The sequence below is a fragment of the Lithobates pipiens genome, unplaced genomic scaffold (genome assembly GCF_037356315.1).
Source record: "Lithobates pipiens isolate NorthernLeopardFrog02 unplaced genomic scaffold, aLitPip1_a1.2 Scaffold_8, whole genome shotgun sequence".
Taxonomy (NCBI): Eukaryota; Metazoa; Chordata; class Amphibia; order Anura; family Ranidae; genus Lithobates; species Lithobates pipiens.
Genome location: NW_027507903.1, coordinates 286342024 through 286367972, shown reverse-complemented (window position 1 = coordinate 286367972; position 25949 = coordinate 286342024). Strand labels below are relative to the sequence as shown.

Sequence of the window (25949 nt, the reverse complement as noted above, 5' to 3'; positions counted from 1 at the left end):
GAGACAGACAGGAGTTGAGGAAAGGAAAACGACTAGGACAAGAAAGGGGCCCAAGGAAAAGTTACAAGGTAGGGCCACTCTCCTGTGTGTGGAAAAGTAGTAGTGGTGGAGGTCCCAAGTATAGGACCCGACGTTCTATATAGACAAATTAAAACTTGAACTGACACACTACCCTCCAGATCCTGGGGGTGTGCATAGGCCTATTTGGGGGTAAGGTAGGACTGTAACCGAGAGAGAGGAGGGGCCCCAGCCTCCCCACCCACCCGAACTCAAAGCTTGAAACTTCCATGGTCAAAGAGGAAAAATAACAATAACATGGAGCCGTCAAGAGATACCCTAACAGATACCCCACATTAGGCACTCAACCCTGGCAAGGCAATTCTTTTCAAAAAAGCAGAAACAAAAGTATAAGAACCCCTCTGGCCACCAACCTCCATCTTATTAACATTTCACCAATAGATTACCTCCCCACTGGTGCTATTTGTAGAACATGTCCCCCAATGCTCTCGGTCCACCAGATGGGTCTAAGCATATCAGTCAGGCTGCCCCCCTAACCAGAAAGTCATGAAGGCGGTGGGGACTCCGTGAGGGATCCCCCTTGTCCTCCACCGGTATGCTCTGTATAGCAGGGATCAAAAGTGGCGTACCGGTCCAGAGTTGGAGCCATTCCAGGCAGTCTCAACTGCAAATAGGTCGGCCGCTTGGGCATATGTCCACCCCGAACCCCACTCCCACCGCCCCAGGTGGGCAATAAACTAGCACATAGACCCCCGCCCCCACAAGCAATGCCGGGAGGAGGAGGGGGTGGAGTACAGCAGGAGGTAACAGTCGGCCCCCAACCCGAACACTGCCGTACAGGTGACACCTCTTATCAACATCCCACCCACCCACCAGCCCAAGTCAAAGTTAAACTCTGACCCACCTATATAGGCAAGCCCCGGGGAGTAGCAGTGGTGTGAGGGGAAGCGCATGAATGTCACGCTAGCTGAGGCTCCTGTAACAGAGACTCACAGTTGCCTAGGAGGGGCTTGATCCGCCCCATCTATATCCAGGTGTACACAGCCCAGAGGGAGGGAACTCCAGCCCCCCCAGGGATGGCCGGGGTCAAACCCAATGATCAATAGGGAGGCCTACGGCTCCCCCTAACCCAAGCTGTCCCCGGATGGCCGATATTCAGATGAAAAAAAAAGGGGGGGCCACAAGTCAGCGGGGGAACCATAAGTCAAGCCGCTAGGTCCTGGTGTGCAGAATCCGCTCGGCAGCTTCCGGGGCTGTTCAAGTCAAGGGTATACCCTTCACCTGCAGAGCGACTGGGGAGGAACCAAAAGTATGAGTTCAAGGCCAGGGGAAAGATGCATAGCATGTACTTACGCTTCACGGGCATCCTCTGGGAATGCTGTGCGTGAGCGCCGACAACTTCGCGGAGGTCTGGGAGGCAATCCCCCGCTCACGCTAGCGCTGTTCCTGCGACCCTGGAAGCCGGGAATGTAACCAAGCCAGTTAGGGATCTCTATAGGCTCAGCCCCCATAAATGCAAAGAGAGCTGGCAGTGACTCTGGCAAGCGAAGAGTAAAGGAATGTTGATCCCGCCGGAAGGTGACCGATAGGGGGAAACCCCAACGGTAAGTGATGTTTCGTCTCCTCACCAGATCCAAGAGGGGTTTCAGCATTGCTCTGCACTGTAACTTGCCCTGGATATGTCAGGCAGGATCTTTAGCTGTGCTCCATCCAACTCCAGGTCTTGGACATCCCACGCCTTCCGCGCCACAATCTCCTTGTGGGTGTAGTGATGTAGTCTACAAATCACATCCCGCGGTCTGGCTGGGTCCTCCGACCTGGGTCCCAGTGCAGGATGGATCCTGTCGAATGCAAGTCGGCCCTGTAGCTTGTCTCCCGCCACTCTGCGGAAGATAACCGCCACCGTTGCCTCAAGATCCACCTTTCCCGTAGCCTCCGGGAGGCCGCGGAGCCACAGGTTATTCCTGTGGCTTCTGTCCTCCATCTCTTCCAGGTGTAGTTGCATGTCCACTGTTCTCTCGGTCTGGAAACGGTGATGTGCCTCTAGCTCCGAGACTCTGCGGTTGTCAGAAACCATGAATCAGACTGAGACAGAAGTACAATTAAATCACACTTGTTTATTAATAAAAATAAAAAGGTAAATAGAAAAAGCGTGGTCAACATAACCATAGTCCAGTAACCAGATCGGGTAGTCAGCCAGGCCAGAAGTCAGGGATCCAAGTAGAGCAACAGGAAGCAGGATAAGGAGCCAGAAGGGATGTCAGCAAGTGAGTCTTTAGACAAACCGCAGGAGATGGTTTCGAGTGATGTGACCAAGGCGAAGGGAGAGGTGAAGTGAGCTGGAAGGCTTTAAGTAGGCAGGTCAGACGAGCATCATCAGGAACAGCTGGTAGCTGTGTAGAGAGAAGAGAGCTGGCAATTAGCCGACAGCTGAGCAGCCAGCCCAGAGAAGGAAGGGCTAAGCCAGCCCTGACAGCGGTCCAGCGCCGACACAGAACCCTCCCCCGCTGTAAGTCTGGTGGATAGGGACTGCACCTCCTGTTTCACTGCCTGTAACTCCTTATGGTGCGCCGCCTCAACCCGCCCGACCAGAGCTTCAATGTCTGCTTTTGTCGGGAGGGCTCGGAGTATGGCCCCCAGCTCTTCGTTTGCCAAATATGTCAGGGGAAATTGTGGTGACCCTCCCGGTACCGCTGAGATAGCTGACGGGGTGCTGCGGTAAAGCTTAGGGCTTTGGGAGCCTGACGGCAAAGCAGGTTGAGTATCATGTTCTGCGCTGTGGGAAGCATGTGCCTCCTCCATCTTGCGGTCCGGGGAGACGGACTGTAACTGCTGGAATAAACGTTGTATTTCCCCCGGGCGGAGATGCTGAAGGGGTCTGTTTAGTGGACCTCTTTTTTCTCTTTGATGAGCGCTTCCTCGAGGAGAGCATAATGCAGTCAAAGGAGCAAAATAGATTGGGTAGGATAGGTGACGGCCTGGAGCTCCTCTCAAACACCTCTCCACTCCGCCATGTCCAGGCCACGCCCCAATATACCCAATTCTATACCCACAGTTAATCCAGAGGAAGTAATGAGTAATGTGAAGAGAATGAGGTGGGTGATACTTGGAGGAGAGGGAGAGAGTGGGGGCAGAGTGAGGGGGGAAAAAGATAGAAAGAGAAGGGAGAAAGGAAGGTCTCTCTCCTTGCCACTGGGAGAATGGGGGAGGAGAGAGGTTAGAGAGGGGGACGTGCTCATGGGAGTGAGAGACAGAGGGGGGGTAAGGGGGAAAATAAAGAGAGGGAGAAAGGAAGGTCTCTCTCCTTCCCTGGGGAATGGGGGAGGAGAGGAGTGAGAGAGGGGGACATGCTCATGGGCGTGAGAGACAGAGGGGGAAGTAAGAGGGGGGGAGATAGAAAGAGAGGGTGGAAAGGAAGGCCTCTGTAGATCCCCCTAGGGGAATGGGGGAGGAGAGGGGGGCGTGCTCATCGGCGTGAGAGAGGGGGGGTAAGGAGAAAAAAGACAGAAAGAGAGGGTAGAAAGGAAGGTCTCTCACCTTCCCCCTGGGGGAAGAGAGGGGGATGTGTTTATGGGCGTGAGAGATGAGGAGGGATGGGGGGGAGGAGAGAAAGAGAGGGGGGAAAGAAAAGGTTTCTCTCCTTCTCCCTGGAGAAAGGGGGGAGGAGAGGGGTGAGAGAGGGGGACATGCTCATGGGCATAAGCATGCACATTTGGATGGACTTTGGCACACAGTAGCCTATGTAAGGTGAAATCTACAGGCTTGGAAAGATCAATTTGTAAATGGATAGAAAACTGGCTAAAAAACAAATTCAGAGAGTAGTGGTTAACTATTCTTACTCTGAATGGTCTAAGGCAGGGGTGCCCAACCAGTGGCCCACGGAGCCCTCTGATGTGGCCCGCGACCTCCTTCTGTGGGATGGCAGATTGGCAAGCCCAGATCATGGGTTGCAGACCCGCCATCCCAAAGCATCTGTGTTAATGAAGCCGGCAAAGCAAGCAGCTGTGGAGCAGAGCTGTATAAGCTGATGCTTCCTGTATAGCGCCATCTCTTGCCACAGGCAGAGTGATATCAAATGCACTCTGCCGGGGACAGCAACAGCCGGCGATACCTGAATGGAAGACTGTTAACCACTTCAATACCCGGCCATAGTCATATGACGGCCACAGATGGGATCTCGCATCCTGGGTGGACGTCATATGACTGCCTCGGTATTTTTCCGCTCCCCGGGGGGCCCGCAGCACGGTGATCGTGGATGAGGTGTGTCCCTCGGACACAGCCCATCCCCTTTCTGTGAGATTTTCATCCCCATCCACCCCCTGATACATGTGACCGGCCGTGCCCAATCACAGGCGGTCACATGTACTGTGCTGTTACAGGGCTCGTACACGTGCCTAAGGCGCATGCAGAGCGCCGATCGGGGATGCGGCTTGTCACCCTGACACAGCCCAGCCCCGATCGTAGTAAAGAGCCAATGAAATTGTCTCTTTACCAAGTGAACGGCTGTGTCCAATCACAGCCGGTCACAGAATATAAACAAACCACGGTAACGAGATGTTACCGGGTTCTCCGCCTCACACACTGATCGTGTGTGAGGATCAAATTGCGATAACATCCCGTTACCACCTAGTGTACACCAATCACACACTGATTACCCCCCCAATAAAGTGGACCTGTCACCACCCACAAAGTACTTGTCACCACCCATCAAAGTGCCTGTCATCACCCATCACAGCCCATCTGAGTACCCGAGTACCTGTCCCAGCCCATCTGAGTACCCAAGTACCTGTCCTAGCCCATTTTGAGTACCCGAGTACCTGTCCCAGCCCATCTGAGTACCTGTCAGCCCATCTGAGTACACAAGTACCTGTCACAGTCCATCTGAGTACCTGAGCACCTGTCAGCCCATCTGAGTACCCGAGTACCTGTCCCAGCGCATCTGAATAACCGCCTACCTGAGTACCTGTCCCAGCCCATCTGAGTACCTGTCCCAGCCCATCTGAGTACCCGAGTACCTGTCACAGCCCATCTGAGTACCCGAGTACCTGAGTACCTGTCACAGCCCATCTGAGTACCCAAGTACCTGAATACCCATCACAGCCCATCTGAGTACCTGAGTACCTGTCACAGTCCATCTGAGTACCCGAGTACCTGTCCCAGCCCATCTGAGTACCTGTCCCAGCCCATCTGAGTACCCAAGTACCTGTCACAGCCCATCTGAGTACCTGTCCCAGCCCATCTGAGTACCCGAGTACCTGTCACAACCCATCTGAGTACCCGAGTACCTGAGTACCTGTCACAGCCCATCTGAATACCTGAGTACTTGAGTATCTGTCACAGCCCATCTGAGTACCCGAGTACCTGTCACAGCCCATCTGAGTACCTGTCACAGTTCATCTGAGTACCTGTCACAGTTCAACTGAGTACCCGAATGCCTGTCACCAGCCCGTCGGCGTACCTGAGTACCTGTCACCAGCCCGTGGGAGTACCCGAGTACCTGTCACCGGCCCGTCGGAGTACCCGAGTACCTGTCACCAGCCCGTCGGAGTACCCGAGTACCTGTCACTAGCCCATCGGAGTACCCGAGTACCTGTCACCAGCCCATCAGAGTACCCGAGTACCTGTCACCAGCCCGTCGGAGTACCCGAGTACCTGTCACCAGCCCGTCGGAGTACCCGAGTACCTGTCACCAGCCCGTTGGAGTAACAGAGTACCTGTCACCAGCCCGTCGGAGTAACAGAGTACCTGTCACCAGCCCGGAGTAACAGAGTACCTGTCACCAGCCCGTCGGAGTAACAGAGTACCTGTCACCAGCCCGTCGGAGTAACAGAGTACCTGTCACCAGCTCGTCGGAGTACCCGAGTACCTGTCTCCAGCCCGTCGGAGTACCCGAGTACCTGTCATCAGCCCGTCGGAGTACCCGAGTACCTGTCACCAGCCCGTTGGAGTAACGGAGTACCTGTCACCAACCCGTCGGAGTAACAGAGTACCTGTCACCAGCTCGTCAGAGTACCCGAGTACCCATTTGCAGCCCATGCCTCATAGAATACACATTGGGGTGTTTGCTTTCCAAAATGGGGTCATTTTGTGGGCAATTCCATTGTCCTGGTGCTCCAGGACCTTCAAAAGTGTGATAGGTAGGAATGAAATGAGATGTGTCATTTATGCTCCTAGAACGCCTGAAGGTACCACTTCAATGTTGGACCTCTGTATAAGGCCAGGCTGTATAAAAGTCTCACATATGTGGTATCGCAATACTCAGGAGGAGTAGCAGAATGTGTTTTGGGGTGTAATTGTTGCTATATACATGCTATGTGTTAGAAATATCTTATAAATGGACAACTTTGTGTAAAAAAATAAAAACTAATTTAATTTTCTTTCCATGTTTTCCGAAGACTTGTGTAAAAAAATTAACCGTTCAAAAGACTCATAATGCTTCATAGAATATACTTTGGGGTGTTTGTTTTCCAAAATGGGGTCATTTCATGGGTAATTCACAAATGTAATAGGTCGTTAGGAAATTAGAGGTGTCATTTATGCTCCTAGAACACCTGATGGCGCTCCCTGCATGTTGGGCCTCTGTATGTGGACATGCTGTGTAAAAGTCACATACATGTGGTATCGCCATACTCAGGATTAGTAGCAGAATGTATTTTGGGGTGTAATTTTTGCTATGTACATGCTTTGCTTTGAGTTAGAAATACCTTATAAACTGACCACTTTGTGTAAAAAAAAAATGTTTTCATTTTCTTTCCATGTTTTCCGAAGACTTGTGGAAAAAAATGAACTGTTCAAAAGACTCATTGTGCCTCATAGAATATACATTGGGGTGTCTGCTTTCCAAAATGGGGTAATTTTGTGGGTAATTCTACTGTCCTGGTGCTCCAGGGCCTTCACAAATGTAATAGGTCGTTAGGAAATTAGAGGTGTTGTTTATGCTCCTAGAACCGCTTACGGTGTTCCCTGCATGTTGGATCTCTCTGTGTGGCCAGCCTGTGTAAAAGTCCCACACATGTAGTATTGCCAAACTCGGGAAGAGTTGCAGAATGTATTTTGGGGTGTAATTGGAAGTATGCATATGCTGTGTATGAGAAATAACTTGTTATTATGACAATTTTGTAAAAACAAAAAAAACAAAAACATTCTTCTTTTTCCCAAGAATTGCGGGAAAAAATTACAACTTCAAAAAACTCACCATGCCTCTTACTAAATACCTTGGACTATCTACTTTTCCCAAAAATTTTGGGGGGGTTTTTGTACTTTATTGACATTTCAGAACTTCAAGAAATGAGATAGGCCTTCAGTACATCAGGTGTGATCAGATGTGATCAATTTTCAATGATTTTCACCATAGCTTGTAGACTTTATAACTTTCAAAGAGACTAAATAATATCCTCTAATTTGGTTTATTTTTCCAAAGAGATGTAGCCGTATACATTTTGGCCCAAATTTATGAACAAAAATTACTTATTTGCAAAATTTTATCATAGAAACAAAAAAATGTTTTTTTTTCAAAATTTTCGCTCTTTTTTCACTTATGTCGCAAAAAATAAAAAACCCAGTGGTGATTAAATACCACCAAAAGAAAGCTCTATTTGTATGAAAAAAATGATAACAATTTTGTTTGGGTACAGTGTTGCATGACTGAGTTATTGGCATTCAAAATGTGAGAGCGCTGAAAGCTAAAAATTGGTCTGGTAAGGAAGGTGTATAAATGCCCTGTATTGAAGTGGTTAATAAAGGTCAGTTTATTACTAAAATTGCAGTGTATACATGGGCATATCTGTGTAGTGGTTACTGCGCTTCTTTCAAACTGATCCGCAGGTGCAGTGCACCTTCAGGTTACCTGCACTGAGGCATAGACTTCTGTTATTACCTGCGGGTTTGGTGAGCTTTCAGAAAGTGCACCACACCTGCAGGATATAATAGAAGTCTATGGTAAAGTGTAGCTAATCCGCAGGAAAGACACAGGTGCACTGCACTGCATTAGTGTGAAAGGCCCCTTTCTGTCCAATTAAATCAAACCCTCCATTCACCTCTATGAAACGGCAGATGTAAACAGATTTCCCTATCCCATTGATCCTTTTTAGCTATCTGTAAGGAGGTAATTCTTCCCAGTGACCACCAGTGTTCCTTTGTGTTGAAAAGGTTGAGAAAGGCTGCTCTAGAGTCTCTGCTTTCAGAATATATATAACATTTGGGGGGGTTTATGTCATCTTCAAGCCTAAAATAGTTTTTTAAACATGTAAACAATAAAAAAAAAAAATATTTTCAAAAAATGCTCTGGCAGTGATAGGGTTAAGTCTCCTTATTTCTGGTCATGTGACTACGATTTTACATTTTCCCTGGACTCAGGTCAGCCTGTCAGTTTTTTTTTCCCCACTGTAAGAATTTAAAAATAAATGCTAGTTTGTCTTGCAGTTCATTTTTAACATGAGATATGGATGGACAGATAGCCATTAATGTATCTAATATTCAGTTATATTTTGTATATACAGGGACATGAAATCACCTGCCAGCATTATTTTTAAATCCTAACTGAAATGTTAGTTTAAATTGCCTGAATTTTTTTAATATTAATTTCTAACATTGATTTACCCTTGGCACCATGAAAGTCCTGCTTCCATACTAAACAAAAATTCTATATATTTAGGACGTGGTGCCCTTTGACCTTCCCTCTTCCCAGCATTGGTTATGGTTTATATTAATGACATCAATTTATATTATTTCTATCATTACATTAATATCCCCATTGCACTGCACAGGTCTCATGGCTTGGGCACTTTACTCCTATGCCCATATATGGTATTGTCTTGGACACATGCCAAGATTCTGGCAGTTGGTATAGGAGTGGCAGTTGGCAGTTGCTATAGCAACGGCAGTAGATATAAGAGAGGCCAGTTGTTGTCAGAGTCAGTTGTTGCTGGGAGTGTGAGGAGGTAGGTCATGCTTTGCTCTGCACAAATTGTAGAATATGTGTGTGTTTGTATAAAGGGGGGCAGGGTGCCGGTACATGAAAACCAAAGCTGGGCATAATTCTATGGTATGTTCTCCTTACAAAACAGCCATAGTCTATGTAGAAAAGCCTCCATACAATATTATTTATTGCAATATGGCAATTTTTCTTTCAATTACATTACACTAATTACATTAATTATATTAATGAATAACATCATTGCATTATCACAGTAATTCATAACATTTCACAAATGATATGATTATATTAGATCAATTACTGCATTATATTACATTAGTTAATTGGAGAAAAGGGGGCGGAGCAGCCAAGTCTGTGATTTGAACTATTTTTAGATTCCACCTGATCTTTTAGTTTAAATCACCTGCAAGCCGGTACATGATATCCAAAGCTGGGAATAGTCCTAGAGTATGTTTTCTTTAGAAAGCAGCCATAGCCAATGTAGAAAAGCCTGCACTAAGGAAGTGAAAGGGTTATTCCGCCGTGGGGGAAGGGCAGTAAAAGACTTTTCCCTCAGCCCTGCAGTGACATCACTGGTTCTATCTAGCATATTATTGGGAATTATATTACATTACATTATATATATATATATATATATATATATATATATATATATATATATATTATAACTATATTATATAAAAGAAGAAAAAAAGAGTGAGAGTTTGGGTTTGCTACCTTTATCTCTCATTTCTTTACCTTAAGGCCCCTTCCACACTGGGGCGGTGCGGGCGTCGGCGGTAAAACGGTGGTATTTTTACTTACGCTTTACCGCCGTTATAGCGGTTTTAACTCCCGCTAGCGGCCGAAAAAGGGTTAAAATTGCCCGCAAAGCACGCTGCAGTGGCGCTTTGCCAGCGGTATAGCTGCGCTGCCCCATTGAATTCGATGGGTAGGAGCGGTGAATACACCGCTCCAAAGATGCTGCTATCAGGACTTTTTTTACCGTCCTGCTAGCGCACCGCTCCAGTGTGAAAGCCCTCCGGCTTTCATACTGGAGTGAAAGGAGACGCTTTTTTCAGCCGCTATACAGGCGCTATTTTTAGCGCTGTAGCGCCTGAAAAAACGTGTCAGTGTGAAAGGGGCCTTAATACATCGATCCCACAATCATTGGTGTTTACTGGCACTCTATACCCCCCCACACCTCCCAACTTTTAAACAAATGATCCCATCATCATAGGTGGTCAGCGGCTCTTTAAAGGAAAAGGGATTAAAAATCAGTTAAAATCAAGACGTTACTACCTTTGCCTGTGGCTCTTGTTCAGTAGTTGTTTAATGTTTAACATTAGTTGTAGTTATGGTCAATGACTTTGTGTGATGTCTGGTTACAAGAATTTATTACTAAATATTGTCTTTTTCTATCTTTACAGATTTAGTGGCCGACAACTTTTTGAGATTTGAGAAATTTGAGGTTTAGCAGGCGTTTGGTAAACGTTTGGGAAACGTATTCATTGTCTTAAAGAGCATCCGATTTTATTTGGAGTTTTCAGAGACAAATTTCAAGATGAGCTATTCAGTAAGTATCTATATATTTTTTCACTATTCTTATATGACTTCACACTCACAACTGCACATACACAAAGGAGAACAAAGGCTCTTGACATTATTGACCTAATATGGTCAGACTTTTTCGCTACATTTTCACTTCCTGTGAAGAACGCATTTCCTGTCCCTGGGTGACTATACTCACTCCTCCACTGTATCTATGTAAGAACTCATTGCTGCCACCCAGGCAGGACTACAAACATGTCTGCCTTTGTTTATTCCAATTACATGGGAGATGGGAAAATTAGCAGTTTACAGAAAAAAAATTAATTTGATAATGCTGTCTATTCACAGCATTTTTTGACAGGTCAGCGGGTACTTTCTGTACTTGCTGAAAATCATGAAAAATGAAAACTAAAGCAGCCATCACATCTAAGGACTATCTAACTTCAACATATTAAATGTTTGTTCTTGACTTTAATTGTCCTTTAAAATTCTATGTGAAGACGTTTATAATTTTTGTATAGAGTGGTGAGAATTTAGACACTGTGTTGAGTTGTTATTGTTATCTGTATTGCCGCTTAGGAGTGGTAATTTAAAAAATTCTGAGCAATTGGGGAGGTAAAGTCTTAAAATGGGGACACCCAATCCTGTGACAATTAAGATAGAAATTACATTCATTTTAGAGAGATTTTCTCAAATTTCCCGTTGCATCTCTAGGACAAGAAGTGATGAGAAATCTCCTGATCACAGGAAAAAAAGAAAAACTCCATAGGGGTTTTAACTCTTCCCTATACTATCTAAAATTATAACAAAAGGTTGTGGCTCAGCATACACTTTAAGAAAACTGTATACAGCGAGGAACGATGCCAAACATAGTCAGACATAGAATATGAGTTTACATTCACCTCATGTAATGCAGATCAAATATGAACATTTTTTTCAGAAACTTCACAATCATATAATAAACCATACAAAACAAAATCCAAATGAATGCCAATGTTACGCAACTTTTAAATATGAATTTAGGCTGATCTTCTTCTTTTCATTCATAGGGAAAAATGAACACCATCAACTATAGGAGAGTTGATGAGGCGAGCAAATGGGATAAAGTAAGGAGTGTAAAGGAGAAGTGGTTGGAAGAAGAACGCAAGAGAGAGGAGGCTAAAGAGAAACAGAGAAAAGCAGAGGCGAGGGCTAAAGAGCAGAAGAGAAAGGAAAAGGAGGAACAGAGAAGGAAGGAACAATTCAGAGAGGAGGAGGAGAGAAAATGGGAAATCAAAAAAATAGAAGAAAAGAAGCTGCTGGAAGCAGTTCGCAAGAGGGATGAAGCCAATTGGAGAAAAGCAGAGGAGGAGAGAGAAAAACAAAAGAGAGAGGAAAAAGAGGAACAGCAAAGGGAGGAAAAATGCAGAGAGGAGGAGAAGAGAAAATGGGAAAACAAAAAAAGAGAAGAGAAGAAGCTGCTGGAAGCAGTTCGCAAGGGGGAGGAAGCCAATTGGATAAAAGCAGAAGAGAAGATCGATGAACAGAAGAGAAAGGATAAGGAGGAACAGGGAAAGGAGGAAAAACTCATTAATGAGGAGGCGAAAAAATGGAAAAACAGAATAGGAGCAGAAAAGAAGCAGCTTGAAGGGGATCGCATGTACGAAGAAGCTACTTGGAGAAAAGCAGAAGAGATAAGAAAAGAACAGAAGAGAAAGGAAGAAGAGGAACAAAGAAGGATGGCAAAAATCAGAGATGAGGAGCAGCGCAAATGGGAACAGAAAAAAAGAGAAGAAAGGAAGCATCTGGATGATGATCGCAAGAGGGAGGAAGCTCAATGGAAAAAAGCAGAGGAGAGGAGAAAAGAACAGACGAGAAAGGATAAAGAGGAACTGAGAAGGAAGGAAAAATTCAGAGATGAGGAGCAGCGCAAATGGGACAAGAAAAAAAGAGATGAGAAGAAGCAGCTGGAAGAAGATTTTGAGAGGGAGGAAGCCAATTTGAGGAAGACAAGAGAAAAACAGAAGAGAAAGGAAGAGGAGAAACAGAGAAGGGAGGAAAAATTAAAATCTGAGGAGGCGGAAATATGGGAAAACAGAAAAAGAGAAGAGAAGATGCAAAGACTAGAGCAGGAGAGGCTGCAAGAAAATTACAAGAGGGAAGAAGCTGAATGGAAAAAAGCAGAGGACAATAGAGAAAAACAGAAGACAAGGGAAGAAGAAGATCAGAGAAGGCTGGACAGAATCATAAATGGGGAGGCAAGAAAATGGGAAAACACAAAAGAAGAAGAGGTGAAGCTGCTGGAAGAATATCGCAAGAAAGAGGAGTCTAAATGCAGAAAAGCAGAGGAGAAGAGAGAAGGAAGGAAGAAAGAGAAAGAAAGGGAACAGATAACAATGGACAGACTCAGAGATAAGCAGACGCAAAGATGGGAAAACAGAAAAACAGAAGAGGAGAACAGGCTGGAAGAAGATCGCAAGAGAGAGGAGGCTAAATGGAGAAAAGCAGAGGAAAAGAGAGAAGAACAGAAGAGAAGGGAAGAAGAGGAAAAGAAAATCTTGGACGAACTCAGAGATAAGCAGACACAAATATGGGAAGACAGAAAAGCAAAAGAGAAGAAGCAGCTGGAAGAAGACCGCAAGAGAGAGGAGGCTAAATGGAGAAAAGATGAGGAGAAGCGAGAAGAACGAAAGAGACAGGAAAAAGAGGAACAGAGAAGGATGGACAAATTCAGAGCTGAGCAGGTGAGAAAATGGGAAAACAGAAAAGCAGCACAGGAGAAGCAGCTGGAAGAAGATCGCAAGAGAGAGGAGGATAAATGTAAAAGAGCAGAGGAGAGGAGAGAAAAACTGAAAAGATGGGAAAGAGAGGTACAGAAAAGGGAGGACAAATTGAAAGAGGAAGAGGCAAAAAGAAGGGATAAAAAATTAAGAGAACAGTGGATGCAGCAGAAAGAAGATCGCATGAGAGAAGAGGCTAGAAGAAGGGGGCTGATGAAAAAAAGAGATGATTAATGTGAAGAGAATGAGGGGGTTGATAGTTGAAGGAGAGGGAGAGTGGGGGGAAAGTAAGAGGGAAAAAGATAGAAAGAGAGGGAGAAAGGAAGGTCTCTCTCCTTCTTACCTGGGGCATGGGGGAGGAGAGGAGTGAGAGAGGGGGACATGCTCATAGGCGTGAGAGACCCCCTTTCCACCCTCTCTTTCTATCTCCCCCCTTACCTAAGAGAGAGGGGGCTAAATGGAGAAAAGAAGAGGAGAAGCGAGAAGAACAAAGGAGAAGGGAAGAAGAGCCGAGAAGAAGGGGGCTGAAGAAAAAAGAGATGAAAAAAGAGATGAGTAATGTGAAGAGAATGAGGGGGGTAATAGTTGGAGGAGAGGGAAAGAGTGGGGGGAAAGTAAGGGGGAAAAAGATAGAAAGAGAGGGAGAAAGGAAGGTCTCTCTCCTTCATACCTGGGGAATGGGGGAGGAGGCTAAATGGAGAAAAGAAGAGGAGAAGCGAGAAGAACGAAGAGAAGGGAAAAAATGGAACAGAGAAGGATGAAGATCGCATGAGAGAAGAGGCTATATGGAGCAGAGCAGGGCTCTGGGCGGCACAGTGGTGTAGTGGTTAGCACTGTCATCTAGCAGTAAGAAGGGTCGCTGGTTCAAATCCCAACCACGACACTACCTGCCTGGAGTTTGCATGTTCTCCCTGTGCCTGCGTGGGTTTCCTCCGGGTACTCCGGTTTCCTCCCACAAACCAAAGACATGCAGGTAGGTTAATTGGCTTTAATTTAATTGGCTTAATTGGTGTCTTTATTCAACTTTAATAACTATGAAACTACGAGAGAAGAATAGAATACAATAAAAAATATTGTACAATCCAATATACCGAATTCTTTTTTGATGCAAGGGAGAGTTCCCAGCATTACAACCAATCTGAAGATGCAACATGTGTACTTAAAACAGTTTCTACATATTTAGGTTACAGATAACATTACAGAGTCCATTGAAAATATAGGTGTTAAGATGGGAAAAGAAACAGAGGGGGCAAAGTTAGAAAAGAGAAAAGCAGAGGTGGGGGGGTTCGTTAGCCGAGGTGAGAGGTGGCGCCAGAATTTGCCTCCTGTGCCATGAAATTATAGCTGGTTATTGGCCATTTATGGCCCTCGGAGGTTAATTCCCTCATCTGAGTAAATAAAGAGGTTCCAGATAGCCCAGGTAGACAAGTATTTCTCGTGTTTATGTTATGCAGTAAGTACCAAGTCTTCTAGCTTACTGCATTCCTCCACCTTACGGATCCAATCTGCCACTGTCGGCGGGCTCTGCTGTTTCCACTGAAGCAGTATACATGCCTTCGCTGCATTCAAAAGATGGCGAATCAGTGATTTCTTGTATTTTTTGATCTGTATTTTTGACAGGTGTAAGAGGAAGAAGGCTGCGTTATCTGGTATTAAATAATCCGTAAATCTTTGGGTAAAGTTCCTAACTGTTCTCCAAAAATTCTAGAGTTCAGAGCAGGACCAAAAGATGTGAAGCATTGTGCCCTCCTCCTGCTCGCACTGCCAACAGCGGTCCGAAGTGTTGGGGAAGCATTTGTGCAACCTGGAAGGCGTGAGGTACCACCTCGTCCAGATTTTATAGTTAGTCTCCTGTGTTTTTGTGCAAATTGACGTTTTGACCGCACAGCTTACGATTTTCTGTTTTGGGTTTCCAAAAATTTGCAACCAAGCTCGCCCTCCCATCCAGCCAGACCGAGTAGATAAGGTTGTGTGGGTGGCGAGTTAATCAGCGAGTACATTTTGGACAGGATTCTTGCCAGTGGCTCAGTACCTGTGCAATACTCTTCAAAAGTGGTTAGTGGACGGGCAAAGTCCTGCGTGTCTGAGATCGAGTGAAGGAAGTGGTGTAACTGCACCACTTTCCAGAAGGGTAGTCGGTAGGTGCCTACCCCCTCAGTCAGTTCTGGTAAGGTGAGCCAACGTCCCGCTATTACAAACTTAGCGACATGGTCCAACCCTGCGCACCGCAACCCACCAAACTCAGAGGACTGAAGGCCTGGTGTAAGATCAGAATGTCCCAGAATTGGGTAGAGCGGAGAGTTGTGCGAAGTGAGGGACGACTGCACAGCCGTCTGTCTACTGTGACGTAGTGTGGTACCCATGAGTGGATGTGTTTTCAGTCTTGAGGGGAGAGAGGCGAAGCACCATAACGCTCCCTTTAATGGGATGTTTGTCTGAGCTTGCTCAATCTGCACCCATAGTTTAGTCCCTCTATTTCGTCTCCAGTCTAGCAAGCGTCCTATGTGTGTGGCCTGAAAGTATTGTTTAATGTCTGGTACTCCCAAGCCTCCCTGCTGTTTGGCAATGACATCTGTACCCTATTTAAGTGTGTTTTTTTGTTGGCCCAGATAAAGCGTGAAAAAAGGGCATGGACCTGCTTAAAGATAGAGTGTGGTATATGAATGGGAAGGGCTTGGAGGAGATAGAGGATTTTGGGTAAGATACACATTTTCAGGAGGTTACATCTGCCGAACCACGAGTGCAGCCCTCTATTCCAGTTTTCTAATAGGGTGTGGGCCTTGGTCAAGATACGGGGGAAGTTGAGCTCATATCTACTGGAATATGGTTCCTAAGTATTTTAGTGCTACAGCTGTTCACCTGAAACGAAAGTGGGCTTGCATTGAACGCATTACTGAAGGGGCGATGGCTATTCCCATGGCTGCTGATTTTGAAAAATTTATATTTAGATTTGATAGCGCACCATAGGCATCAAATTCTTTAAGAAGATTTGGGAGGGAGATCCTAGGATTGGTCAAAGAAAACAGCAGGTCGTCGGCATAAGCCGAGATTTTACAATGAATGCCACCTAGGGAGAGGCCCTGAATATCAGGGTTCAGGCGTATTTTGCATAGAAAAGGCTCTAGTGAGAGCGCAAATAGGAGGGGGGACAACGGGCACCCCTGCCTTGTTCCATTCATGATAGGGAAAGGAGCTGAGAGGAGGCCATTGCTTTCACCTGCGCCGTGGGGTTAGAATAGATACTGTTGATCCAATTGAGCATCCTGTCTCCCAGGTCTATATGACGGAGCACTGCAAGCATGAACTTCCAGTTCACCCTGTCAAACACTTTCTCAGCGTCGGTGCTCAGAAATACGCAGGGAGAGCCCTCAGTGCTGGCAACATGGAGGAGGTTTAAAACTTTAATGGTATTGTCTCAAGCCTCCCTGGTGGGTATGAAACCCACCTGTCTAGATGGATTAAAGACTGGAGATGATTTGCCAGCCTGGAAGACAGGATCTTGGTGTACAATTTTAAGTCTGTGTTGAACAGAGATATGGGTCTATAGCTTCCGCACAGGGTGGGATCCTTATCCTCTTTGGGGGATCAAGGAAATGTGGGCTTTTAACATGTCTCTGGGAAGGATTGCTTCTGTCCCAATTGAATTAAAGAACGCTACCATTCGTGGGCCTATAATGGGAAGGAAGATTTTGTAGTAATGAATGGTATATCCATCTGGGCCCAGGGCTTTCCCTAATTTCATGGAACTGATGGTCGTCTGCAGCTCTTCTAAGTTTATGGGTGTAAGCAGAATACAATTTTGGGACTTTAAATGAAGCGAGCATCAAAGACGTGCCCGCCTCCATCCCTATCAAAATATTAAAAATGGGGGGAGGGGGGAGAAGGGAAGAAAGTGGGACTTTAGATGAAGCACACAGCAAGTAAACAAGTTGGTCAAGCGACTAGAAAGTTATATTTATTCATATTTCATAATCCATAATCCACCATAAAACATTTTGGGCATCAAGCCTCTAAAAAAACATTTTGGGCATCAAACCTCTATAAGGTGGATCTTGGATAAGCATACAATGTATAGAAAATGTATCCCAATCCGACAGACCTTAACATTTGAAAAAAGCAGCAATGATAATTAATGCATATAGTACACTTTCATAATTTCATAATAAATTATATTGAATACAAATAAAATCAAATGATGTCTTATTGTTCCATGATTAAAGTAGAAATAAAAAATGATAAAATCTTGACGCGTTTCGCGGCACGACAACCGCTCATCAGGAGCAAAATCATGGAGTAAATCTAAAATAAAATAAAAAAATGAATTAAAAAAAATGAACAAAAAATAATAAAAAATAAAATAACAGAGATTGAGTAAGAAATATAAGAGGAAAAAAAGTATAATTTTATAGTTAATGAGGGCTATGCATCCAACTCACGTCTGCACCCACACACCAGCAGAATAGCATCGGAGATCGCCACAACATCGCAGAGCACAACTCCCGGTCACCACAAAGGCCAGCATGGGCGATACCCACCACAGGCACCTCCAAAGTGAAAATTTGCATGTGTGAAGTGAAGTGTGAATGAAAATCCCAAAGGGGAGCCTAAGCGAGAAAAATGTAAAATAAAAATATATTAATAATGTGTGTCAAAGTGGTGAGAAAAAAAAAATTAACATTTAAGTGTACCTATAGCCAAAAAATGGGCCATGAAAAAGTGAACATGATCCGTCACGTAGAGCAGGTGCACCGACTTTGTCCTGCCCCCAGCACCACGCTGACCGAGACAATACCGACGAGAGGAATACTTTCACCTGGGCGGCTCAGCCGTCCGGCGATTAGCGCCAGTCCATCTCCCCAGTGTGTCCAAGCCAAGCGATTATGAAATATGAATAAATATAACTTTCTAGTCGCTTGACCAACTTGTTTACTTGCTGTGTGCTTCATCTAAAGTCCCACTTTCTTCCCTTCTCCCCCCTCCCCCCATTTTTAAGGTTATGGGTGTCTCTAGCTCATCTCTAACATCTGTAGGGAGGGTTGGCATTTGGGAGCCTGCTACATAGTCGTCAACATCTGATTGAGCGGGTTGACCTCGCGGTAAATTATATAACAGCATAAAAGTCGCCAAATACATTTGAAATCTGTTGTGGGAGGGTAGCCTTCTGGCCATTCGGGCTGGTAATATGAGGGATATAGGCAACTTGTTTTAGTTCCCTGACAGCTCTAGCCAACGTTTTCCCACATTTGTCCACAGACTCATACACGAGTTGGCGGCAATGTTGTATGGCCGCTTTGGCCTTGAAATGCAGTAGGTCTGTGGTGTGTTTACGGATTGTCCCAAGCTCTAACTCTAGGGCCTGGGAGGGTGCATGCTTGTGTCATGCCTCTGTAGTCGATAAAGAAGCCAAGAGTTTTGAAAGCTGTGCTGATCGTTCTCTTTTTATTCTTGCTCCATGGCTGATTAAGAGTCCCCTCAGGACTGCCTTGTGGGCTTCCCATAGGGAGCCTGGGTTACAGTCTGGTGCATCATTCTCCTGGAAGAATAATGTAGTAATGCCTCGTACACACGATCAAACAATTCGGTGGAAAAGTCCGGCGGACAATCCGCCCGTGTGTAGGCTCCGGCCGACTTTTTTTTACCCAAAAGTCCGCGCTCGCATTTTGGCGGACAGTACGGCCCTGTGTGCACCAGGCCGCCGTACTTTTGAAATGAACTGACTTTTCCCGCCCGGAGAAAAGTCCGCTCATTTTGAGCGTGGCTCCAGGTAGCCGGGGCCAGTTAAGGAAGCGTCGCTGGACCCGTCACCTGGTATGGACTTAAAGGGGAATCCCTACGCAGAAAGATCGGTGTGGGGGTCCCCCCTAGGTCCATATCAGACCCTTATCTGAGCACGCTACCCGGCCAGCCAGGAAAGGGGGTGGGGACAAGCGAGCGCCCCCCTCCTGAGCCGTGCCGTGCCCTCAACATGGGGGGTGCCCTGGGGAAGGTGGGGCCGCGCGCCCCCCCACCCCACCCCAAAGCACCTTGTCCCCATGTTGATGAGGACAAGGGCCTCTTCCCGACAACCCTGGCCGTTGGATGTCGGGGTCTGCGGGCGGGGGGCTTATCGGAATCGGGAAGCCCCCTTTAATAAGGGGCCACCAGATCCCAGCCCCCTATGTGAATGAGTATGGGGTACAATGTACCCCTACCCATTCACCTGTGGAAAAAAAATAAAAAAAACACAACACACAAGTTGAGTATTAGTTACTTCCTTCAAGATTTCAGGTACTTGGAGGAGACTCTCATTCAGCCGCCAGAACCGTGAGTTGGCCTTCTGTCTCCCAGTAAGGGTATAGGTCAAGGATACAGGAGCATGGTCTGACCATGTAATATGGCCTATGGAGGAGTTAGTTACTGAGTGTAGTTGATTGTGGGGTATCAAGAAGTAATCAATTATGGAGTAGAGTTTGTGAGTATGCGAATAGTATGTGTAATCCCGTTCACCCGAGTGTTGCAGGCGCTATGCTTTCGCTGGGACGGGGGTATTGACGAGAGGCCCGTGGAAGTATCTGATGTGGGGATCAGGGGCATGTTAAAATCTCCACCCAGAATCAACTGGCTCGACGTAAAATCACTCAGCTTGTTAAGAATGTGTGTGATAAAAGTGCCCTGGTGTTCATTGGGCGCAAATTCCATTGCTAGGGTCATTTGGACGTCCCCGACAATCCCCTTAAGGAACATGTATCAGCCTTCCGGGTCTCCTAGTACTGCCTGACACCTCCACGGGAGTTTACTAGAGATTAGAATGGATACCCCTTTAGTTTTGGCCATTGAGTTGGTAGAGTGGTATGCGATGGGGAAGAATCTGTTTTTGAGAAGTGGGTATTTATCATGTTGAAAGTGAGTTTCCTGAATAAAGGCTACGTCTGTCTGGGACTTCCAAAGGTCATTCATAAGCATGCGCCTTTTTTCTGGGATGTTCAGGCCCTTGGCATTAAGCGAAACTATTTTCATAGAATCCATCACCTCGGCTGTGCAAGGGAGGGGGGAGAGATCAAGAAGGAAGAGGGGAGCACGGGAATGAGGTTAGATGAGACAGACAGGAGTTGAGGAAAGGAAAACGACTAGGACAAGAAAGGGGCCCAAGGAAAAGTTACAAGGTAGGGCCACTCTCCTGTGTGTGGAAAAGTAGTAGTGGTGGAGGTCCCAAGTATAGGACCCGACGTTCTATATAGACAAATTAAAACTTGAACTGACACACTACCCTCCAGATCCTGGGGGTGTGCATAGGCCTATTTGGGGGTAAGGTAGGACTGTAACCGAGAGAGAGGAGGGGCCCCAGCCTCCCCACCCACCCGAACTCAAAGCTTGAAACTTCCATGGTCAAAGAGGAAAAATAACAATAACATGGAGCCGTCAAGAGATACCCTAACAGATACCCCACATTAGGCACTCAACCCTGGCAAGGCAATTCTTTTCAAAAAAGCAGAAACAAAAGTATAAGAACCCCTCTGGCCACCAACCTCCATCTTATTAACATTTCACCAATAGATTACCTCCCCACTGGTGCTATTTGTAGAACATGTCCCCCAATGCTCTCGGTCCACCAGATGGGTCTAAGCATATCAGTCAGGCTGCCCCCCTAACCAGAAAGTCATGAAGGCGGTGGGGACTCCGTGAGGGATCCCCCTTGTCCTCCACCGGTATGCTCTGTATAGCAGGGATCAAAAGTGGCGTACCGGTCCAGAGTTGGAGCCATTCCAGGCAGTCTCAACTGCAAATAGGTCGGCCGCTTGGGCATATGTCCACCCCGAACCCCACTCCCACCGCCCCAGGTGGGCAATAAACTAGCACATAGACCCCCGCCCCCACAAGCAATGCCGGGAGGAGGAGGGGGTGGAGTACAGCAGGAGGTAACAGTCGGCCCCCAACCCGAACACTGCCGTACAGGTGACACCTCTTATCAACATCCCACCCACCCACCAGCCCAAGTCAAAGTTAAACTCTGACCCACCTATATAGGCAAGCCCCGGGGAGTAGCAGTGGTGTGAGGGGAAGCGCATGAATGTCACGCTAGCTGAGGCTCCTGTAACAGAGACTCACAGTTGCCTAGGAGGGGCTTGATCCGCCCCATCTATATCCAGGTGTACACAGCCCAGAGGGAGGGAACTCCAGCCCCCCCAGGGATGGCCGGGGTCAAACCCAATGATCAATAGGGAGGCCTACGGCTCCCCCTAACCCAAGCTGTCCCCGGATGGCCGATATTCAGATGAAAAAAAAAGGGGGGGCCACAAGTCAGCGGGGGAACCATAAGTCAAGCCGCTAGGTCCTGGTGTGCAGAATCCGCTCGGCAGCTTCCGGGGCTGTTCAAGTCAAGGGTATACCCTTCACCTGCAGAGCGACTGGGGAGGAACCAAAAGTATGAGTTCAAGGCCAGGGGAAAGATGCATAGCATGTACTTACGCTTCACGGGCATCCTCTGGGAATGCTGTGCGTGAGCGCCGACAACTTCGCGGAGGTCTGGGAGGCAATCCCCCGCTCACGCTAGCGCTGTTCCTGCGACCCTGGAAGCCGGGAATGTAACCAAGCCAGTTAGGGATCTCTATAGGCTCAGCCCCCATAAATGCAAAGAGAGCTGGCAGTGACTCTGGCAAGCGAAGAGTAAAGGAATGTTGATCCCGCCGGAAGGTGACCGATAGGGGGAAACCCCAACGGTAAGTGATGTTTCGTCTCCTCACCAGATCCAAGAGGGGTTTCAGCATTGCTCTGCACTGTAACTTGCCCTGGATATGTCAGGCAGGATCTTTAGCTGTGCTCCATCCAACTCCAGGTCTTGGACATCCCACGCCTTCCGCGCCACAATCTCCTTGTGGGTGTAGTGATGTAGTCTACAAATCACATCCCGCGGTCTGGCTGGGTCCTCCGACCTGGGTCCCAGTGCAGGATGGATCCTGTCGAATGCAAGTCGGCCCTGTAGCTTGTCTCCCGCCACTCTGCGGAAGATAACCGCCACCGTTGCCTCAAGATCCACCTTTCCCGTAGCCTCCGGGAGGCCGCGGAGCCACAGGTTATTCCTGTGGCTTCTGTCCTCCATCTCTTCCAGGTGTAGTTGCATGTCCACTGTTCTCTCGGTCTGGAAACGGTGATGTGCCTCTAGCTCCGAGACTCTGCGGTTGTCAGAAACCATGAATCAGACTGAGACAGAAGTACAATTAAATCACACTTGTTTATTAATAAAAATAAAAAGGTAAATAGAAAAAGCGTGGTCAACATAACCATAGTCCAGTAACCAGATCGGGTAGTCAGCCAGGCCAGAAGTCAGGGATCCAAGTAGAGCAACAGGAAGCAGGATAAGGAGCCAGAAGGGATGTCAGCAAGTGAGTCTTTAGACAAACCGCAGGAGATGGTTTCGAGTGATGTGACCAAGGCGAAGGGAGAGGTGAAGTGAGCTGGAAGGCTTTAAGTAGGCAGGTCAGACGAGCATCATCAGGAACAGCTGGTAGCTGTGTAGAGAGAAGAGAGCTGGCAATTAGCCGACAGCTGAGCAGCCAGCCCAGAGAAGGAAGGGCTAAGCCAGCCCTGACAGCGGTCCAGCGCCGACACAGAACCCTCCCCCGCTGTAAGTCTGGTGGATAGGGACTGCACCTCCTGTTTCACTGCCTGTAACTCCTTATGGTGCGCCGCCTCAACCCGCCCGACCAGAGCTTCAATGTCTGCTTTTGTCGGGAGGGCTCGGAGTATGGCCCCCAGCTCTTCGTTTGCCAAATATGTCAGGGGAAATTGTGGTGACCCTCCCGGTACCGCTGAGATAGCTGACGGGGTGCTGCGGTAAAGCTTAGGGCTTTGGGAGCCTGACGGCAAAGCAGGTTGAGTATCATGTTCTGCGCTGTGGGAAGCATGTGCCTCCTCCATCTTGCGGTCCGGGGAGACGGACTGTAACTGCTGGAATAAACGTTGTATTTCCCCCGGGCGGAGATGCTGAAGGGGTCTGTTTAGTGGACCTCTTTTTTCTCTTTGATGAGCGCTTCCTCGAGGAGAGCATAATGCAGTCAAAGGAGCAAAATAGATTGGGTAGGATAGGTGACGGCCTGGAGCTCCTCTCAAACACCTCTCCACTCCGCCATGTCCAGGCCACGCCCCAATATACCCAATTCTATACCCACAGTTAATCCAGAGGAAGTAATGAGTAATGTGAAGAGAATGAGGTGGGTGATACTTGGAGGAGAGGGAGAGAGTGGGGGCAGAGTGAGGGGGGAAAAAGATAGAAAGAGAAGGGAGAAAGGAAGGTCTCTCTCCTTGCCACTGGGAGAATGGGGGAGGAGAGAGGTTAGAGAGGGGGACGTGCTCATGGGAGTGAGAGACAGAGGGGGGGTAAGGGGGAAAATAAAGAGAGGGAGAAAGGAAGGTCTCTCTCCTTCCCTGGGGAATGGGGGAGGAGAGGAGTGAGAGAGGGGGACATGCTCATGGGCGTGAGAGACAGAGGGGGAAGTAAGAGGGGGGGAGATAGAAAGAGAGGGTGGAAAGGAAGGCCTCTGTAGATCCCCCTAGGGGAATGGGGGAGGAGAGGGGGGCGTGCTCATCGGCGTGAGAGAGGGGGGGTAAGGAGAAAAAAGACAGAAAGAGAGGGTAGAAAGGAAGGTCTCTCACCTTCCCCCTGGGGGAAGAGAGGGGGATGTGTTTATGGGCGTGAGAGATGAGGAGGGATGGGGGGGAGGAGAGAAAGAGAGGGGGGAAAGAAAAGGTTTCTCTCCTTCTCCCTGGAGAAAGGGGGGAGGAGAGGGGTGAGAGAGGGGGACATGCTCATGGGCATAAGCATGCACATTTGGATGGACTTTGGCACACAGTAGCCTATGTAAGGTGAAATCTACAGGCTTGGAAAGATCAATTTGTAAATGGATAGAAAACTGGCTAAAAAACAAATTCAGAGAGTAGTGGTTAACTATTCTTACTCTGAATGGTCTAAGGCAGGGGTGCCCAACCAGTGGCCCACGGAGCCCTCTGATGTGGCCCGCGACCTCCTTCTGTGGGATGGCAGATTGGCAAGCCCAGATCATGGGTTGCAGACCCGCCATCCCAAAGCATCTGTGTTAATGAAGCCGGCAAAGCAAGCAGCTGTGGAGCAGAGCTGTATAAGCTGATGCTTCCTGTATAGCGCCATCTCTTGCCACAGGCAGAGTGATATCAAATGCACTCTGCCGGGGACAGCAACAGCCGGCGATACCTGAATGGAAGACTGTTAACCACTTCAATACCCGGCCATAGTCATATGACGGCCACAGATGGGATCTCGCATCCTGGGTGGACGTCATATGACTGCCTCGGTATTTTTCCGCTCCCCGGGGGGCCCGCAGCACGGTGATCGTGGATGAGGTGTGTCCCTCGGACACAGCCCATCCCCTTTCTGTGAGATTTTCATCCCCATCCACCCCCTGATACATGTGACCGGCCGTGCCCAATCACAGGCGGTCACATGTACTGTGCTGTTACAGGGCTCGTACACGTGCCTAAGGCGCATGCAGAGCGCCGATCGGGGATGCGGCTTGTCACCCTGACACAGCCCAGCCCCGATCGTAGTAAAGAGCCAATGAAATTGTCTCTTTACCAAGTGAACGGCTGTGTCCAATCACAGCCGGTCACAGAATATAAACAAACCACGGTAACGAGATGTTACCGGGTTCTCCGCCTCACACACTGATCGTGTGTGAGGATCAAATTGCGATAACATCCCGTTACCACCTAGTGTACACCAATCACACACTGATTACCCCCCCAATAAAGTGGACCTGTCACCACCCACAAAGTACTTGTCACCACCCATCAAAGTGCCTGTCATCACCCATCACAGCCCATCTGAGTACCCGAGTACCTGTCCCAGCCCATCTGAGTACCCAAGTACCTGTCCTAGCCCATTTTGAGTACCCGAGTACCTGTCCCAGCCCATCTGAGTACCTGTCAGCCCATCTGAGTACACAAGTACCTGTCACAGTCCATCTGAGTACCTGAGCACCTGTCAGCCCATCTGAGTACCCGAGTACCTGTCCCAGCGCATCTGAATAACCGCCTACCTGAGTACCTGTCCCAGCCCATCTGAGTACCTGTCCCAGCCCATCTGAGTACCCGAGTACCTGTCACAGCCCATCTGAGTACCCGAGTACCTGAGTACCTGTCACAGCCCATCTGAGTACCCAAGTACCTGAATACCCATCACAGCCCATCTGAGTACCTGAGTACCTGTCACAGTCCATCTGAGTACCCGAGTACCTGTCCCAGCCCATCTGAGTACCTGTCCCAGCCCATCTGAGTACCCAAGTACCTGTCACAGCCCATCTGAGTACCTGTCCCAGCCCATCTGAGTACCCGAGTACCTGTCACAACCCATCTGAGTACCCGAGTACCTGAGTACCTGTCACAGCCCATCTGAATACCTGAGTACTTGAGTATCTGTCACAGCCCATCTGAGTACCCGAGTACCTGTCACAGCCCATCTGAGTACCTGTCACAGTTCATCTGAGTACCTGTCACAGTTCAACTGAGTACCCGAATGCCTGTCACCAGCCCGTCGGCGTACCTGAGTACCTGTCACCAGCCCGTGGGAGTACCCGAGTACCTGTCACCGGCCCGTCGGAGTACCCGAGTACCTGTCACCAGCCCGTCGGAGTACCCGAGTACCTGTCACTAGCCCATCGGAGTACCCGAGTACCTGTCACCAGCCCATCAGAGTACCC

The 25949-nt window shown here is 47.8% G+C and overlaps 1 protein-coding gene and 1 long non-coding RNA gene across 2 annotated transcripts; one reads left to right on the top strand and one right to left on the bottom strand.

Moving 5' to 3' along the window:
* The first annotated feature begins 10366 nt into the window (after window positions 1-10366).
* Window positions 10367-13507, top strand: LOC143962833 (uncharacterized). The gene is made up of 2 exons (XM_077472306.1): window positions 10367-10508; window positions 11533-13507. The coding sequence occupies exons 1-2, from the start codon at window positions 10497-10499 to the stop codon at window positions 13474-13476; spliced, it is 1956 nt and encodes a 651-aa protein (XP_077328432.1). The 5' UTR covers window positions 10367-10496; the 3' UTR covers window positions 13477-13507.
* Window positions 13508-17175: 3668 nt separating this feature from the next.
* Window positions 17176-17992, bottom strand: LOC143962834 (uncharacterized). The gene is made up of 2 exons (XR_013270807.1): window positions 17679-17992; window positions 17176-17541 (listed from the first exon to the last, which is right to left on the bottom strand). It is a non-coding gene; the product is annotated as an uncharacterized LOC143962834 (long non-coding RNA).
* Between the last annotated feature and the right edge of the window lie 7957 nt (window positions 17993-25949).